Source organism: Augochlora pura, chromosome 3 (assembly GCF_028453695.1).
Source record: "Augochlora pura isolate Apur16 chromosome 3, APUR_v2.2.1, whole genome shotgun sequence".
Classification (NCBI taxonomy): Eukaryota; Metazoa; Arthropoda; class Insecta; order Hymenoptera; family Halictidae; genus Augochlora; species Augochlora pura.
Genome location: NC_135774.1, coordinates 4,684,583 through 4,702,203, shown reverse-complemented (window position 1 = coordinate 4,702,203; position 17,621 = coordinate 4,684,583). Strand labels below are relative to the sequence as shown.

General features: G+C 39.6%; 1 protein-coding gene across 7 annotated transcripts in view; it reads right to left on the bottom strand.

Annotated features, from left to right (window-relative positions):
- Positions 1-17,312, bottom strand: part of Rdl (Resistant to dieldrin) — a 189,172-nt gene extending 171,860 nt beyond the window's left edge. For all 7 annotated transcript variants that reach the window (XR_013493768.1, XM_078177412.1, XM_078177414.1 and 4 more), the window contains exon 1: positions 17,045-17,312. Coding sequence is in view for 6 of the 7 variants with exons in the window: in XM_078177412.1 (XP_078033538.1) it covers positions 17,045-17,142 (98 nt within the window). In the remaining variant the exon portion in view is untranslated. The remainder of the gene's footprint in view (positions 1-17,044) is intronic.
- Between the last annotated feature and the right edge of the window lie 309 nt (positions 17,313-17,621).

Here is a 17,621-nt window from a genome sequence, read left to right as displayed (position 1 = left end):
AAGTTTTTACATTATATTCGCATTATATTCTTTATATTATTAAAATTAATTAATGTATTTTATAATTAGCGATGCTCTCAATGCGATCTTAATTTTACAGCGTCTAAAATCGGAGCTATCTTATTGTAATTAAATTTCATCACTAACAAATTTCTTAGAAATAAATTCTTAGTTAATTATTAAAAAAATCATCGAATCGCTCTGAACGGATTGTACTTATCGTGGCTATTACGCACAAGTACACGGGTGATCATAAGTCTGCCGTTACTACACGGTTCCGATGTTTCTATGTTCGGGACGGAAGATGTTCACGAAACTTTTGAACACGATACAAGTTCAACAGAAATTCGTAATTGGATCAGTGAGGTAACATGAAAACATGGCGTACAAAGAGCTACGATCCTGCTGGAAGTACAAGGGAACCGGTTTCGGTGGAAACGAACGCGAAACTTCGTTAAGGAGCGAGTGATTGAATAATTAAGTGACGCCGGGAAGACGTTACGTTGAAGTCGAGTAGCGTTTGCTACCGACGGGAGATGATCAGCATCGATCTGTAGCAATGTTTTGCCGGAGATCTCCCCGCCTGGTGGAATATGTAATTTGTGGCGGTAGTGGTACAGCATGACGTGCAAGCCCGACCTGGCCGCGTCGGCGATTCGATTGAATCGTTCTGCCGGATATTGGAGTTACTGAAGAACATTTGATTTCAACATAACTAAGATTGCTCGTTCATTGATCCGAACGCTGATTTCCTCTGTTTTTCCACGTCGCTAAAATTTCAATTCGCCCCGTAGCTCATTCTCGCCGCGATCAATGAAGACAACATTCGATGAGTCCGAATATCGTGTTTTCGGTTCCACACAGCATCAGCTGCAGATAATGATGCATAATGACCACAGGTATTAATGGTTTCATTAAATTGTTCACAGAAAATTAGCACAAAAAGTGTGAATGAATGAGTAGCAAAGTAACACATGAATTGCGATCAATTTGCAGCATCGTTTAGTTGTCTGTAGGGTGTATATGCGATAACATTATGTAGTATTTCTAGATTAGTTCGAACATACTAAACGTATTAAAGAGACAACACAGCTTCTGTTTATTCTTTCTTCACTAATCGCACTAGTATTATATTTAATTTCTGATATTGCTTTGTACGTGAAACAACATTAATTCGAATACAGTTCCTATCGTAAAATAATCAGAGATTTCAATCGTTCGCATATTTCTAACAGATGCGAGTATGCAAATATAACAAAATAAAATATTATTTAATTTCCTTTCGTAAAGGGTAACCCCTAAATATTGTAAAGTACGATCATCCCATTATATTTTATTTTTGGACTCGAATAGCTGTCAAAATAATTAGACGTTGTCGATAAAAGACTTCTCACTGAGGTGAAATTACTCGACGAGAGAAAGATAATATTGGTTCAGGACTTCACATTTCTCTCGCGATAAATTCACCGTTTAGAATGTAATTAAACATTTCACGAGCAATGAGACAATAAATAAAGACAGCATCGCCGATATCGGTAAATCAATAAAATGTACACCCCGTGGTTTTTCATAATGATAGAATAGCACCGTGACCAGAAAACATCGGAGCAAATTGCTACATGTATATTGTATTTCGGTGCAAGCCTTGATCTTTTTTCGCATAAAAATAGAATTCTCCTATAAGTGTCCATGGTCATGTTGAATTAGTTTGCAAATATAGTATTCCCCGGTTATAATCGTATCGCTCGGGTCCGATGTCACGTTTATAGAGAGCCGTGGACACACTTTTACAATGGTTTCATTGTCTGCCGGTTCGATACTCCCTTGTCTCCTTTCAGTGATTGTCAGCCGGCCTTACGAAGCAATGGAGGGATGACGATGCAATTATAAAGAGGTCGAGAAACAGCGATCGCAAGTAATACGGGGAAACTTGGCGCTCCCCAAACATTTCCGACCGACAATGTAATTAACGAGCTTGCGCGAACACTGGGTTTTCATCAAAAATACAACGAAACCACCGGAAGCTCCTTTACAGTACAAACAAACAAACGAACGAACGAGCATACGTTCGGAAACGTATTCTTAGCAACATAATTAGAGGGAACGTTCTATTAACCGGAGCACCATCGCGGCGCGCGTCTAATTCGCGAGTTCAAGTTCAGAGCGAACTCGTTAGCCGAATATTTCCAGCATTGTCCTACAACCATAATCACAGACACTAAATAAACGAAGTCGTCGAGTTAATAACGGTGCATTATGAGCATCGCATTCATCGGGCCTCCGAGTCCTTTCAGCGGCGTACACGAGTGTCGTTTGGTCGCTTCTAATTAATTCTTCAAACAGTTCTTGCACAATACGAAGGCCGCCGCGATATTTGCAAGCGTTTCATTGTTCTTTCCCCCACCGTCTGTCTTCTTCTACTGCTGAGGGCTTCGCTATGGACGAATTCGTTTCTTGCCCCGCCCCCGCGCTCACCCCACCTATCATACTGAGCCCGTACTCCACCGCCCCTTCCGCGAAAAGTATTATTACTCTCACGAAGGCAAACCGAAATGTGGCGTTTATTGCCGGCGCGCGTATATCGTGTAGTGGAAATCGTTAAAGTCCGCGCAGCTCGGTACAGTTTCCATCAATCATCTCGTAACCGGGCATTAATAATCGTTCACTATTAAATATGCATTCGTTGTTTGTCGGCGGGTCACTTTTCTCTCCCTAACCCCCATCCTCTCGTCACGCCATCGTCCTTTCTCGCTCCTATTTTTCTTTCCCCCTCACCGCGTCATTTCATTTGTCAGCTACTAATTGCCGGATCACAAAAAACAGCTGCGCACGTAGTATTCCTTTTTTTCTCTTCGTCTTCTCTCTCTCTCTCTTTCTCCTCTCTATTGCTCTCTTTGAATTGGGTCGTCAAGATCGTCGACCTTTCTCTCTTTATCGTCGTGCGTCGCGTCGCAACGTAACAAATTGATTGAGACCCAGCTGAACAAACAGAGATCCGCGCGAACCTCGCCCCTCTCGCTCGAACGTTTAGAACTTATGTTTCTTTGCGAGCCTTTTGGGTTCGTTGACATCGGCCGGCTGTATTCGGCTGCTGAATAAGGGTCGGAACGGCCCGCGTTGTAAGCATAGCTCGTGATTATGCTGAGGACGCTGCAACCGAGTGGACCAATTCGGAGCAAAGAATTTAAAAAATCTCAATTTGCAATTGAAACTGTGATGTACGCGTTAAAATAATGGAGAATTATTTCATGAAATTGAATGAACGCAATTTGTAAAACGATTTGAAGATTTACAGGATGAAATATTTTAGAAGATTACGGGTCTTGTAGTTTTATAGTTTATACGAGAACTGCGAAATTATTATATTTATTTATGTTATAATTAAAGAGTTTTTGCGTTAAGAGTGCACTCGATTTTTATGCAAAATTTCATTTCATGTTACGGGTCAGTCGAGTATTTTCATTTTAATCGTGCAATAACTGAAAATGTTCAAAAAAAAAACAAGCAGCGCGTTTTAAATGAATCAAATCATCGGAACAAATACTTATGGTTTAGAGACGTAAATCGTAAATTTTGTAGAATCGCATTCATAATTCACGCAAATGAATACTACACTACTGCTATATTATATAGAAGTGGTAAAAGGTATGCAACATGAAAATTGAAGCGTTTGATAAAAGGTCACATCGCTTTTCATTCACGGAAATTATCGATGAGTAGTTTTTTTTATTTTTTTTTTACTATTTTTGCTACAACCAAGTTCAAGTTATACAGATAGTTGAGAAAAAACATTGAACTGATTTTTCAAATTCGAATAAAGACAAATGGTGTATTTCAACGTTCCCCTGTAGGTGTGAGTAGAAAAGGTCGAGTATGGTCAGCCACCTCGTCTAGTCGCATACGAAAGTACGCACATTTAAATTCGCCTCTCCGGAACATGTTCCTGTTTATTTTAACACGTTCTGCTTCTGTTTAACATAGGAACTACGAGGCCCGGATCCATTTAGAGCCAGACTTTAGAAATTGTTATTTGGCCAAGCAGTTTCCTCTTAAAACTCAGTAGAAAAACTAACGTATCTAAAAAGAGTATCGCAAATATGTGTCGTAAACGATTCATAAATAAAGTTATAAATGATTACAAACATTATCGGTTCTATTTTTGTTCGAAAAGTTCACCGTTCGAACGTAAATTTGTATGTTGACCCGCAACTATACTGTTACATTTTTTGAAAAATTTAACGGTTTAGCTAACAAGCACCATGCATAACGTTTGCGTACTATTACTGTCAAGTATATTATCAACCACAAATTTCTACAGATTACAGAATGTAAAAATTTTCAACAGCTGACAAAATACAAGTTTAATAGCTTAAAAGCATCCTCTAATAAAATAAAATTCCGTTGTAATTTTCGTTCGTTAATATTTCTCCATAAAAGTGTGAACTCGCACGAAGTTCTCTAGTCGAGCACACATGTGCGCACACATGCTTAGATTTTATTCTCCCCGGTAGAACTAATTTTAACACGGACGTTCCTCGTTTATTCGAGAGGCAGATATTCCGAGTGACTAAGCTCGACACCGTGTCACGCAAAGTTACGTTATGGTTCATCAATTAGGCCGTTTCATATGCGCTTGTACACGCCTCGTACTCGCGTCGCGCCGAGGCGTCGATGACTCGTTAATCGTCGTCAATTACATCCGATTTAAACCGGAGTTTGCATACTTTGAATGTTTTAAAGCACCCGCACCCGTTGAACAGGGAAGTCGGTTCGCATGACGCGCTCATGTTATCTCAACTGAATTATCAAATTCGCGCGGAATCCGGGGAATTCTCGGATCGCAATATCGCAATCGAATCGTGTCCATTAGCGTCATTGATAATTAACAGCCGGCCACTGATTCCGGGCTACCTTATTGGCGAGCGTGTACACTGTGAGCTATTGGACACGGTCGTCCCAGTTTTGATATGTTTGAAGCATCTTTATTGAATGCGGAGTAACAGTTGCCCCAGTATTTCAATGCAAATCTTCTCAAATAATGATAGTGTTTTTGGTGGAAACCTCGGGTCTCTGACAACGGCCGATTATCTTGATAGAAGGTGTTAGGTGTTGCATAATTAATCATACTTCTAATTACACGCTGTGCACATTGGTCGATTGTGGCGTCTAAAATGCATAGCGTGTCGTGGGATATCAAGTACGATGTTAAGAGAAAAGCAAAGTCGTTCGAGTTTCCCTTGTCATAATTAGATTGCTGGTACTTATACATTTATAATGTCTCTTTAATCGTAAAACACAGTGAAATGGACATTTTAATTAGACCAGAGAGATTCCATATGTACTATCACGAGATTGCTGCGAGTACTGTCGCAGCGAATGCCTGTGGGCACAGTTGGAACCAGTTTGTTTCATTCAATTTTAAAAAGTTAATACTGGAATTACGCGAAACAGGTTTTTCTTTATTTACACATTATTAGGTTTGCATTATGATAGATTCTACTATCATAAATGGATTTTTTAATAAAACATTACTACAAATGTGCTTCACAATAACATACTGTTTACATAGACTTATTTTGTAATTATCTAAATTTACTGTTTAGATTGCTTATGCAAATAAGATTATACGACACTGATAACAAGCTTTCATTAACACCGACACTACTAGGAACAAAAATGTTCAATTCATCTTGATTTATCGTGTTTTTGATAATAATGATTGCACAAGTAAATAAATCCAATCTATTATTGTTCATAACTTTAAGGACTACAAAAATAAGAAGTTTCTAAATTTAATATAATATTGCGTTGAAACTGTTCAAACTTGTATAAAACTGCGTGGAGACACCGCAGCCATCATGAACCGATTCTGAATTAACTATAATAAGTTGCGGAGAATATTATAGGATCTTCAATTCTTCTAAAGTTTTGACTATTGTTACGAATGTATAAATATCCGCGGTATAGTAATCGTGGCGCAAATAGAATTGCTCGATTGAAAGGAGGAATGCGGCTACGTGCTACAATAGCGTAAACACGGCTTAGCAAATGGGCTACTTGACAGGGATACCAAGCAAATCTCTGTCAACATTGTAAGACCGCGTACGTGGTCGCCGACAAAGCGTGAAAGCGTGAAAAGTGATCCGCCATCGATCGGACAATGGTTAAATTGCTTTAAAGGAAGCCCTTTGACAACTTTTTTCAAAGAAAGAGTCGCTTTCCGCCGGGTTTGATCTCCTAACCGAAAGATATGAGCCCGCAAAATAGGGGTTTCACACCGTGCAAGAGATCCTCGCCGGCGGCAGCGTGCCTCTTCAATTCGTGATGATTATCAAAGGCGAGGACAAACTAAACACGAGTTAATGAGGGGGAAAAGCATGTTGTATTCGATTGACGGAACGCGGAAGCAAAATTCTCGAGGACTATCCACGGGGAAACTGCCTTCGCCGAGAGTTCCAAGTGCGCGTTGAAAGCTCCGGGTATCGTAATATTACAAAGTTAGAGCTCGCAGAGATTCGCCGCGAAATTGGGATGTCTTTTCAGGAGTTATGCTCTTCAACCGTCATTCATTGTGTCGAGGAAGAACGAAGGAAAATAAAAACGCGCGAGGCAACGGTGTAACCGCATTGGTGGCGAACGACGGCCGCGAAGGGATAAAGGGTGGCGCTGGGAGTCTACGAGGGGTTCGAGGGGGATTCCAGAGGGGCGCAGAAGGCGGGGGTGGAGAATCAGTTTCGTCGGATGGTCGTCGCGGAGCTCGCGCGTTTTACGCTTCCGCGGAAAGTAGGTCAGCGCGAGCCGAATGACTTAGCACGTTTTCTCCCGTTTCCGCGGTAGACGATTCTTCGCTTTCACGGCAAAAACACGTCTATTCGCGGCCACACCACGAGCACCGCCTGTCGTTTTCAATTCCTGTTAGTCCTGACCGGGCCACCGGGAACAGGGCAAATCCCACCTCCGCTTGCTCGGGAATTGGTCGCGAAGAACAGCCATGGAAAGGTGACGCACGGTTAATGAGATGATCATTATCTGCCACGGCGCGACGACGGTGCTCGAAGATCAGAGACTTTCGAATCTCTCCTTGAACGCTTCTTCAAGACGTCTTTCGACGTCTCATACTCCGGCCAGGGCTCGGCCCGCCTCGACACGCCTCGGCCCGCCTCGCAGAGATTAGAGGAGTCCTTTGCGAGCTCGACCGCGGATTAGACCCGAAATGAAATCTTGCGTACAAAGTCTGTCGCCGAGTTTCAGTCTTCTCGAATTTTTCGACGACTCCGATCGGCTTCCGTTTGCCGATCCAGCTTTTAGAGTCTTTGAAACTACCGGCTCTTTGTGATCCAATTTAGGAACGTTTGCGCCCGTCTGCTGGCATTGATTTCCTCGCTCGCCTGGGTGCCCGGGATGATCGTAGTTATTATTGTCAGTAGGCTGCGGATTTTTCTGCGCTTGTCATGTTCATATTTTTAAGGAATTGTTAGTATCCTCGTTTTTATAGAAGAAACTCGTTAAAGATCGTCTCGGGTCGTATGTACTTTTGATGATTTTACCTAAAGAACATTGAAAACATCGAGGTTTATATAAGGAACATTTCATTTAGTTTAGTTTGTTATTTCCTTCTCCTTTATTATTGAATTTTATCGCTTGACAGTATAAATAATTTCTTACATCTTTCATATTGTAGTAGTATAATAATCGGCTGTATTGTTACAAAAATTATTTATATTCGAAAGTTAGAATATTTCACTTTATACTGTCAATGCTCAAGAATGTATTATTAATAGAAATTTTGCTTTTTATTTATAATAAAAGTTTTTTTAGTCGAGTTGTAGAATAAAAATTGATTGAAATAGTATCTAATAAAATTTTATCTTCAATTTTAATATTTATCATATTATTGATGAAATGTGAATAAAGAAATTGTATTTACCTGAAATAGTAAAAATAATATAATGGAAACAGAAAATAAAAAATTGATCACAGTAATTACGATTACCGACGTGTTAAAAATAAGTAAACATTTTTTTGTACAATTTACAAAAGCCGATAACGAGAATATTTATTTCCGTTCTTTAACATGTTCTTTTCCCTGATTTAACATGTAGATACGTAATTAACAATAAAAGATAAGAATATTGAAGTTAATTGTAATTTACGGTAAAAATTTATGTATTTGTTATTTCTTAATATCTTCAAAGGAAATGACACAGTATAAAATTTTATTTGTTATTATGGTACCCCGAATCTAATGAATTTCGTGATGCAGAAACTAGAGCTTTATTTAATGGACGCCATGTAGTAATTAACTTTTGAGTGGGTCAATGTAATTAAACTGTTAAAGAGTTAATTCGTGAGATAATATTAATTAATAAAATATTATACGTTCATTTAACTTTTGTTTCCGATGAATTAGTTGTGTTTATTGTAAATTGATTTCGACAAATATAATTTGCATAATTGCGATTATTAAGCACTGAATTCAGTTCGCAGCCTTATAGACTCAATTAAAATTATCACTCGATATTTCATACATACATTTCAATAGTAATTTTCATGAACAATATGAGAAATATTACTCTAGTTATAATTATCAGAAGGATACGAAACATTATCAAAGGTGAATACATTTCAAATAAAAGGTATTGGAAGTATTCATTCCAGTGCTTTTATTTAAAAACCTTAATATTTTATGCCTTACTTTACTTTTTAGTATCACGTACAGAAATACTTGAAAATGTCTATTTGTTACATACGAATAGAAATTATATTTTTACATTTTTTTAGAACCTGCTGAAAGCAATTACCTAAAAGTTATTAATAATATTTGTAATTATGAATATAACGGAGATTAGAAAATAATCATTCCTGTTACTATTCTCACATTCTAATTCAAATACTATTATAGCCAGCACGTATTTTTTCGTGCATGAAAGGTTTTAAAAAAATACATTAGCAACAAAAGAACTGTTTAATGCCAGTAGACCGTTTTTTTCTTTTACGCGACAGTAAGAGGGTTGCTTCGAAATGGGGTCTCTCCTGAAGGTTTCGGAGTGCTCTACATCAAAGATATCCAACTCATGAAGAGTCTGTCTTCTGCACAAAAAGTTGATAAATCGTTCTTCATAGCTGGCAGCCGGGAGGGGGGATCGAATATTATGTATACCAACTGATCACAATGTCTGCTTATGCTTAAATAGGTTTTGGAACATTTCAGTGAGAAAGTGATCAATTTTGTTTTCTATAATACTTTCAAACTTTAATAGTTTCCATACATTTTCACTTCTTATTGTAAATTCATATTTTCAATTACCAATTCGATAATATTCATTTGTTCGTGTATTTCCGTATAGAATCGATTTTTTCTAGCTATCTTTATAAAGTAGTTCAACATAGTTATTGGTGTTTTTCATAGGATAGCATTGGATGTTTTACAGCATTGTTGGCAGTACTTCAAGTTTTCTAATAAAATGTCACAGTCTTTTGATCGCAGTTTCATTCTAATCATCCTTTATCATCAACAATTACTGTGCAAGGTAAATACTTTGTTTGTAAACTGAAATATACAAGTGTAAGAAACAAATTATTTTTAGGTTTTTGTACAAGGCGATTATTTATAATTAGCGATTAATAAAATTACGTTATCAAAAAGGTGCAGCACTAGTATTTAAATGATATTTTCTATCAATAGCGTATATGTTATGTGTGAAATATGATATTTTACAATATTCTCGAACTATATCTCTCATATAACATGCACGTTATCGGTGAAAAATATCATTTAAATACTAGTGCTTCACGTTCTCGAATTCCAGTGATGAACGTGGAGCATCATATCAGCAATCCTTTTACGCAAATGTTCATGTTAGAGTGACTATATTAAATTAATATACAGGGTGTTCGATTACAAGAGGCAAATATTTTAAAGTGTCATTCTGTAAAAACATAAATGCTGGCTCATGATGAAAGTTGTTAATATTAATAAAGATATTACTGATTAATTCTGGTAGGCGGAAAAACAGTGATGGATAATCGTTAATAATTCGAAGGTAAAACAGTTCCAGCTCGACGGTCATTTCTCTTAAACTGGCATATACAAGGTGACACAAGGTGATACTTTCTTCAAATATTTCCTTTACTCCTAATGATATTAGAAAATATTATATACAAAATTGGCACGATACAAACAGGGCCATATTCTGCGGAGTTCATTTTTTCGTGTGAATAGGTATAATCCTATTTAGACTGTACAAATTCTGTACACAATATTTCTTCCTGTCATCATATATAACAGAAATGCTTGATGCAAACACAGCTATCGCCTTACCCTATAGAATCAACCCCTATAATAATGGCACTCAAAGCCTAACATCTCCAAGAGCATAGTCAACACGTATGTTTCATCATGCAATGGGCATCGAACGTTGGATAGCTGCTATCACCCTCTGCAAGAGCAACGCTATAAACTGTAGCCTATTGTTTCATCGGAACATCCATACGTTCCATACTTTATGGCAAATGTTTAAGACATCCGGACACTTATCTAGGAGCTCTGGCGTGCCGAAGAGAATCGTTCGTGACAGAGAGAAACGTCGATGAAGGCGGTAAAGGCACGATTCCGGGTCGAGCTTGGTTCGGTTGATCGAAAAAGGGAAAGGAAAATAGGGTGGCCGGGCATGTAGGAAGGAGGAAACAGAAGAAGGAGGGTCCGAAAAGGGCTGTTCCACTCGATAAGAAAAAGAACGTTGATGTGTGGCGGGTAGACCACGACTTGGATTGGGGGGAGTCGGTGGGTGGGTGGGTGGGTTTGTCACGGTGGGAGGGAGGAAAGATTGTCGAGGAAGGTGGTGGTAGCGACAGCGGTGCGAGAGGGTGGCAGCGTAGGAGGATTTGGAGCTCTGCCACGTCGGGAGCACCCTCCTGCTCGAGAGCTCTACTGCGATCACCGATACCACACTACAGAACGTCCGCGGTTGGTACTCGTAGGGGTTTGGAGGAGGCTACAGAGAGGCACAGCCCTCGAGGAGAAAACAGGTGGAACGACCCGAACTGTGCTTGCTGGAAGAGCGTAAATATTGATAATCCCTTCGACTATACCTAACTGTCCTCTTCCACCCTTCCTGAATTAGATAGCAACCCCGATGAAAATTGTTGAGACACAACACGCCCCGTCGCCTCCTTAAAACGTTAATATTTCCAGGAATTGAATGGGGACCTCCCTATGTGTACCGTTTTAACACGTTTCCTACCTACATACGCGGTAAGCGAAGGTCTAATTAGTAGAGAGAAGGTGCCGGATGCGTACGGATCGTCTGAATCGTGCCATGTGAACAAATTCATGGTAATATTCACGGTTTGTTGTCTCCATAACGTGAAACATTTCTTCATTGTAATGTATCGTTTTATGCCGTTCGAATTGAATTAAAGGAGCCGAGCTAGTTTTAATGTAACTTTTACCAATCTCATAATACATTATGTTATCTTAAAAATACTTTACAATTACTTTTCTTACGTATTCAGTAAATCGTTATGTTTTTAGGAAACTTGTTATTTTAATTATGATAATTTTGGGAAATTGGAAGTTTTATTTTTGCATAGTTTTGTTCCATGTTGAAAGGAATTTAGGTTCTTTCGTGCTACGAGAAAAGCTACGATGATTAAAATTTGTTAGTAGAAAAAGAAGATACTTATTTATTGTTTGTATGCATTTACTTTAACACCGAATTAATAATAACAATATAGTTAAATTATATTTTGATTTTCAAAGAAACAGATACCGTTTACATTTCGTGAATTTTGTTGGAATCTGATTTTGTACTAATAACCATCATATGTCCTCGACGCGTTCAATTAAAAAAGTCTGATTAATATTAGAATACGCACCCAATAAAACCATTCAAATTTCGTTTCAGACATTTTTCAATGTCATTTACGGATTCGAAAATATTTGACAGAATCGTTTTAAATGTATACATGCCCGTGTATAATTAAGTACATTATCTAGAGCACAATGTGTTAGAGAAATTGATTTCAAAAAATATTTGTATCCGATAAGACTATTTGGAAACTCTATCTTGTGAAAACTTCACATAAAACGTTACGAAAGTCGTAAAGTTATGATCCCTAATAAATATCTACTCCAACGTGCTTAGGACGACGTTTAACACCTTACACGCGTTTTTCCTGAAAATACTTCCTTTAATCTTGCGGCCATGGAGACTCTAAATAGTATGTTTTACCGAATTATTTAAATTGTAAAAGAAAATGTTACTTTCTTCGAGAATAATAAGTTTCATAATTTCACATTATTTTTAATAAAAATGAGTGGCAATAACGCCGACATTGAAAGAAGTACTATGTCATTTTGTATTTTTAGTTTTAAGAAAAGACAAAATATATTACATCGCATGTCAACTGCGCTGTTCGTATTCAACACAAGTAGAAGACACTGTGTATGATCAGACAGCTGCAATAGCACTCACAACCTTATAAATATAATTTTTATTGAAATTTTTTTTTAAGAAAAGAAGGTTAGTGTGAAGCAGCTTTGATGTATTTTAGTATAGGTATTTAGAATATATTTTAGTATATGACATACCCCCGGGCATTTGGTGTAAGCTCGGGAGAATATCATTTGTAATAAACTAATTATTATATATGCACTTCCTATTTCTATTTAGATTTCTATTAGAATAATTTCGATTAAAATGAAATTAAAATTGTATAAAAATCCCCTGGTGCATAAATAGCATAAGCGCTTATATGCTGCCGAGTACGCCCATTAATGTATTCGATCATTACTCATGATTTGCAGTTGAAATGAAACACTAGTAACTGTCACAATAGTATTATTTATTTTCCATCAATACCGATGTCTTGTAAAGATTAATAGTAGTAGAAGTGATTAATGATCAAACAAGCAAGCTAAATCTAAACGTCTTTAAAGTAAACATTATTAAAAATACCTCCATCAAAATGGTAATAGATAATGTCATTTGATATAGATAATTGTTATTTTACTAAATGGTAATAGATAATGTTATTCGGGTCAAGAAAATGTCATTCAAAGTTTAATTGTCAATTTATATGTATATTTGATGAAATTTCGTGGAATTGATATGAAATGCAAAATTTAATTACAATGCAATGATAAATATGAAGCTATAAATTTGTTATATGGCAGTGTTCCATGTGATTAAAAATATCTCTCATCCGATGGCCGATAGGAGCTATTAATTAATGGGTCCAATAATTCAACAAGCGAACACAGTCTTTAATAATATGAAGCACTTGTAATCCTCTTAGCTCAATTTCGTTCAGATATCATCATCGAGATACCCTAAACTCACAATGTAACGGTAACCTAAAATGTTCCACGAAATTTAGTAACGAACGGCGGCATGCATTCTCTTCCAGTAATTTCCATTGAAGCAACCAGTGACGCTGCTTTTCACCACTAATCTTTGGGTGTTGATCTACTTTCCGTAATTCATACATTTTAGGATAGTGACCTACATTAAGCTCTCTAAAATAATTTATATTATCTTGGCGCTTTGCATCTCCTGCCTCTGACTCTTATTTGTGTTGAAGAGGCTAGGTTAATTCAGGCTCCCTGCAGCCTGAATGCAAAGTAGAACTGTGCTTATCGCGTCTTTGACTCCACCTTGCCCCAGTGTGTGATTCTATTCCTACCAGCCATTAGGAGAGTACAAAAATTTTTTAATAAGTTCTTATTCGAGTAATAATATCCTAGATGTTCGTATAAAAGTTCCCCTATTTGACAAAAACGGAAAATTCTGTGCGCTGTGTTCTCTAAAATTATTCTACTCTAATTTAGACTCTCAATCGTATTACTTAAAAAACTTGCGTCATTTATATTTTTCTGTCAACTCCTTTAAAACTGAAATGAAAAAAAAAACATGAATTTGTGTTAATTTTAATCTTGCTTCCCTCTTGCTTTGACAAATTTCAACTCATTTAACTCCGTACAGACTAAAACTGCGGAGAGACAGAATATAATATTCAAATTGAGAGATATATACATATGGTCGTTTTATATGTACCCCACTTTAGGTTCATTTTAATTAAATTCTAATGGAGATGAATTTAAGCAAGAATTCTTGTTTGTACGCTGAATGATGTTCACTATGTAATGGGGGCCCTCATTCGGCACACTGAAGCCGGATCAACAAACGAAATCGCATTAAAGAAAGTGGACACCAATATTTCTCCTCGTAGAGACGCAGTTTGAGAGGAGTCTTGGTAACCGATTAAGTCTGTCGCGAAAATGGGGGCCGATAACTAAATGCATTAAACATTCTTGGAAAATGGCGCTCGATATCAAGTTCTCGGGTTGGTAAAACGTTTGCGGATTACATATATACCAGGCTAGTGGATCGCGCGTTAATGCGAGAAGGGATGGGCCGGTACAACTAATTTCACCGTCGCCATTGTTCTCACGAAGCTGCTGTCATTCTCGAGACACTGGCTATATACCGATCAGGCAATGCACCCACGCCACACACACGATTAACAAGATACCTGTCCCATTTGATAAAGATTCTTGATCCGCATATGTCACCTTCTGTCATTAAAAAAGAATTTTTTTGTATTTTAATGCGTAGTTGTAATTTAACGTGTCAACAAATATTTAAAAAACCAGTAACGTTTTCAAAAGATTTTTTATGAGGAGGAAATATTTGTTGAACTGTAAGAATGTATTCGGAAACAATCTATTTTTCTAAATAAATAATTTCCGAGTGTGGATTAATAATTGCATTTCCTGTACGATATAAAAGACATTCCACGTGGTAAGCAGTGAAAATTTTCACGTGACATTTTTTACGAAAATCTTTTTTCAACGAAACTGCCACTGTGTTGGAGCATATCATTACTTTGCACAGCAAAATTTATTACAAATGAATGATAAATCCTTTTTCCAATAAAATTTTATTTTATGAAAAATCGAATTGAATGGATTATCGTTTTTCTCGTTGACCAGTGGTTATAACTATTAATCGTTACAGAATTCAGTAGCAGACACGCGTGCAAAGCGGTAATTACTACATCCGTAACAAACTTGTTACCACTTCAAAATTATCTAATTGACACGTATGCTGCACACAACAAAATGTTATGATCATTAAGATCTAACCGCTTGCAGAATTATATTGATTTAAAAAGAAACAACCAAGTGTTTACAGCATCAGCTTTAAGAACATTTTACTTTACGCTTCTTTTAGGACACAAAGGGACAAGTTTCTTTTCAAAAAGCTCGCCATATAATGCACTCCGTTTGACATTTTCCGTTTTATCGCAGGCAGGACGTCCTCGTGCCCGATCGTGGTATATATCGCGCGTACCGCGTTAAACGCAAACACGATTCCAAGCTCAGCAAATTCCATCGAGATTACTGAAATTTCTCGGCAACACCTCGGCGTTTCTTAAACTTTCGGAGGAATCGCCGCGTCACTGAAACGTAACCGATCGACTCACGAACACCAATCGTTTCTCGAGCGAGAAAAACCGCAGGGCCGACACGACACTCGCGACAATAAATTACCGAACAAACAAATACGCGAAGTCCTCTCCCGAGAACGCGTCTCGCCGGTGGTAGCTGTAATTAGTGGCGCGGCTTGAAGATCGTCCTAGCGATAATCACGTGACAAATGAATTTTTTAACATAACGGTAAACGCGGCGGACCCCATTAAAGCGCGAGACGACGCCTTGCCATCGTCTTGGAGTCACGGGAGGGTTGGGGCGGCGGCGTCATTGTGATCATTGTAAGAGCGTGCACCCGCTCGGTGTGCCGTAGGTCTGGGCATGCAACGTAGCTGCATGTTTCCGCTCATTTACATGCAATCACGAACGTGCATCCAGACAGCGGCGAAGGCTGTAGACCCTCGCAGCCCCCGCGTATTGTCGGCAGTGCCATGTCGAAGATAGATGACGTCTCGTGTACGTTTGCCTGTGTTTCCGTGTGGCTACGTGTACGCGCGTGTTTGTATGTAGCTGCGAGATTGTGTGTTTGCGCGCGTGTACGTATGCACAGGGTCGACACGTGGTGTCGTACTGTCCTGTCCATCAGAGAATCAGATGTCCCAAGGATGGTGGAGAGGCGCGAGAACGCGTTTCGCGGCACATCCCGTTTTTCGCATACATCGCCGTCCATTAAAACCGTTTATCGACCAATTTCGTCCCCGGCTCGGACGGCTGCATGCACCGCGGCGCTCTCCGGCTACTGGCTGCCAGCGTATAATCGAGATATAGGATTATGGATCATTAATTAAATCCCCGTGCCGGGGCCCGCGTAGAATCAGCTGCGTCTATTGATTTACACCGCGGTATTTTAGCCGCATTAGGTATCCGTTGATTAACTGGAACTCCGAGGTTCGCGCCCGTGGTCGGGGTCACAACGAAACTGGAGATTCTTCGGGGACGAGTCCGCACGGGGGTCGCGGGGTCTAATGTGCGCGTGCTTGTTTCCATTGCGGGTATCAACTTCGCCGATTCGTAAGGCCGGGAAGTTCAAAGAGGCCTTCGCACATACAAATACACACATTGCAGACACACACACACACATTCTTACACATAACACACTCACAAACACACGCACGCACACACACACACATACACACACACGGCAAGTCCGCGAACTGTTTCCACTGGCTATCGATTCAGAGACGGCTGGATGGATATGCACGTACGTGTATATTCCCACTCGTGAATCGCGTACGTCTCTGCTTTCGAGCACAGGACGAGGACAGAGTTTTCAATTAACCGCGGATGAATGCGTCCCGTTATCAGACCTGATCACAGAACTCGTTATCTTTGAGCCATCGAGATCGTAAGATTACAGAGTGCCGATGCCTAGAATCAGTGGTTAGAAAGAGGATCGCTGCGCGAACGATATCCTCACAGATTGAAAACTGCGTGCGGGTCGTAGAGCTAAAGGAGATCGGATAGAGAGAAGCAAGAGGCTAGGTGGTATAAGATTGATAATGGTCGGTGGAAAGGGGAGCTACGGGGATCGATGAGAATGATACTTACGCGGCTTGGGCGAACGGGGCACGATGCGTGGCGGGCAGCAACGCGACCGTGGCCGCGAGGAGGGCGAAACTCCAGGAGGCGGCGTGGAAGGACATCATATTATCCGTGGAGCGAGACGGGCTGTCCGCGTTTCGAGAGGAATCACGGCGCGTCGCCGTTCACGTTCACGTCGAGGACAACGACAAGGACGTCGACGAGGACGTCAGCGGGTGTCCTGAGGCGTTGTTACCTGGCGCGTTGACCCGGCGTCTCTCTGCGTGCCGTCCGCGTCTCACCCTCCCCCCTTTTTCCTCCTCCTCCTCCTCCTCCCTCCCTACCTCCCTCCCACCCGCCCCGCCCTCCTACCTCCGTCTTGCTCTCTCCGTCTGCTTTTCGGTCCCCGCTTTCTCTCTCCTACTTTTTCTTTTCCTCGCGATTCAGCTCGGCGGCTGTCAGGTACTCGTATCTCACCGGGTTCTTTGCTTTTCACTGTCACTCGCGTTCGACCTCTCGGTGCACTGTAATAGCCGGCTGAAATCGAATCACCTCACACCGATCCCTCGCGGCCGAGCCTCCAGAGAGCGATCGGTCCTCTTCG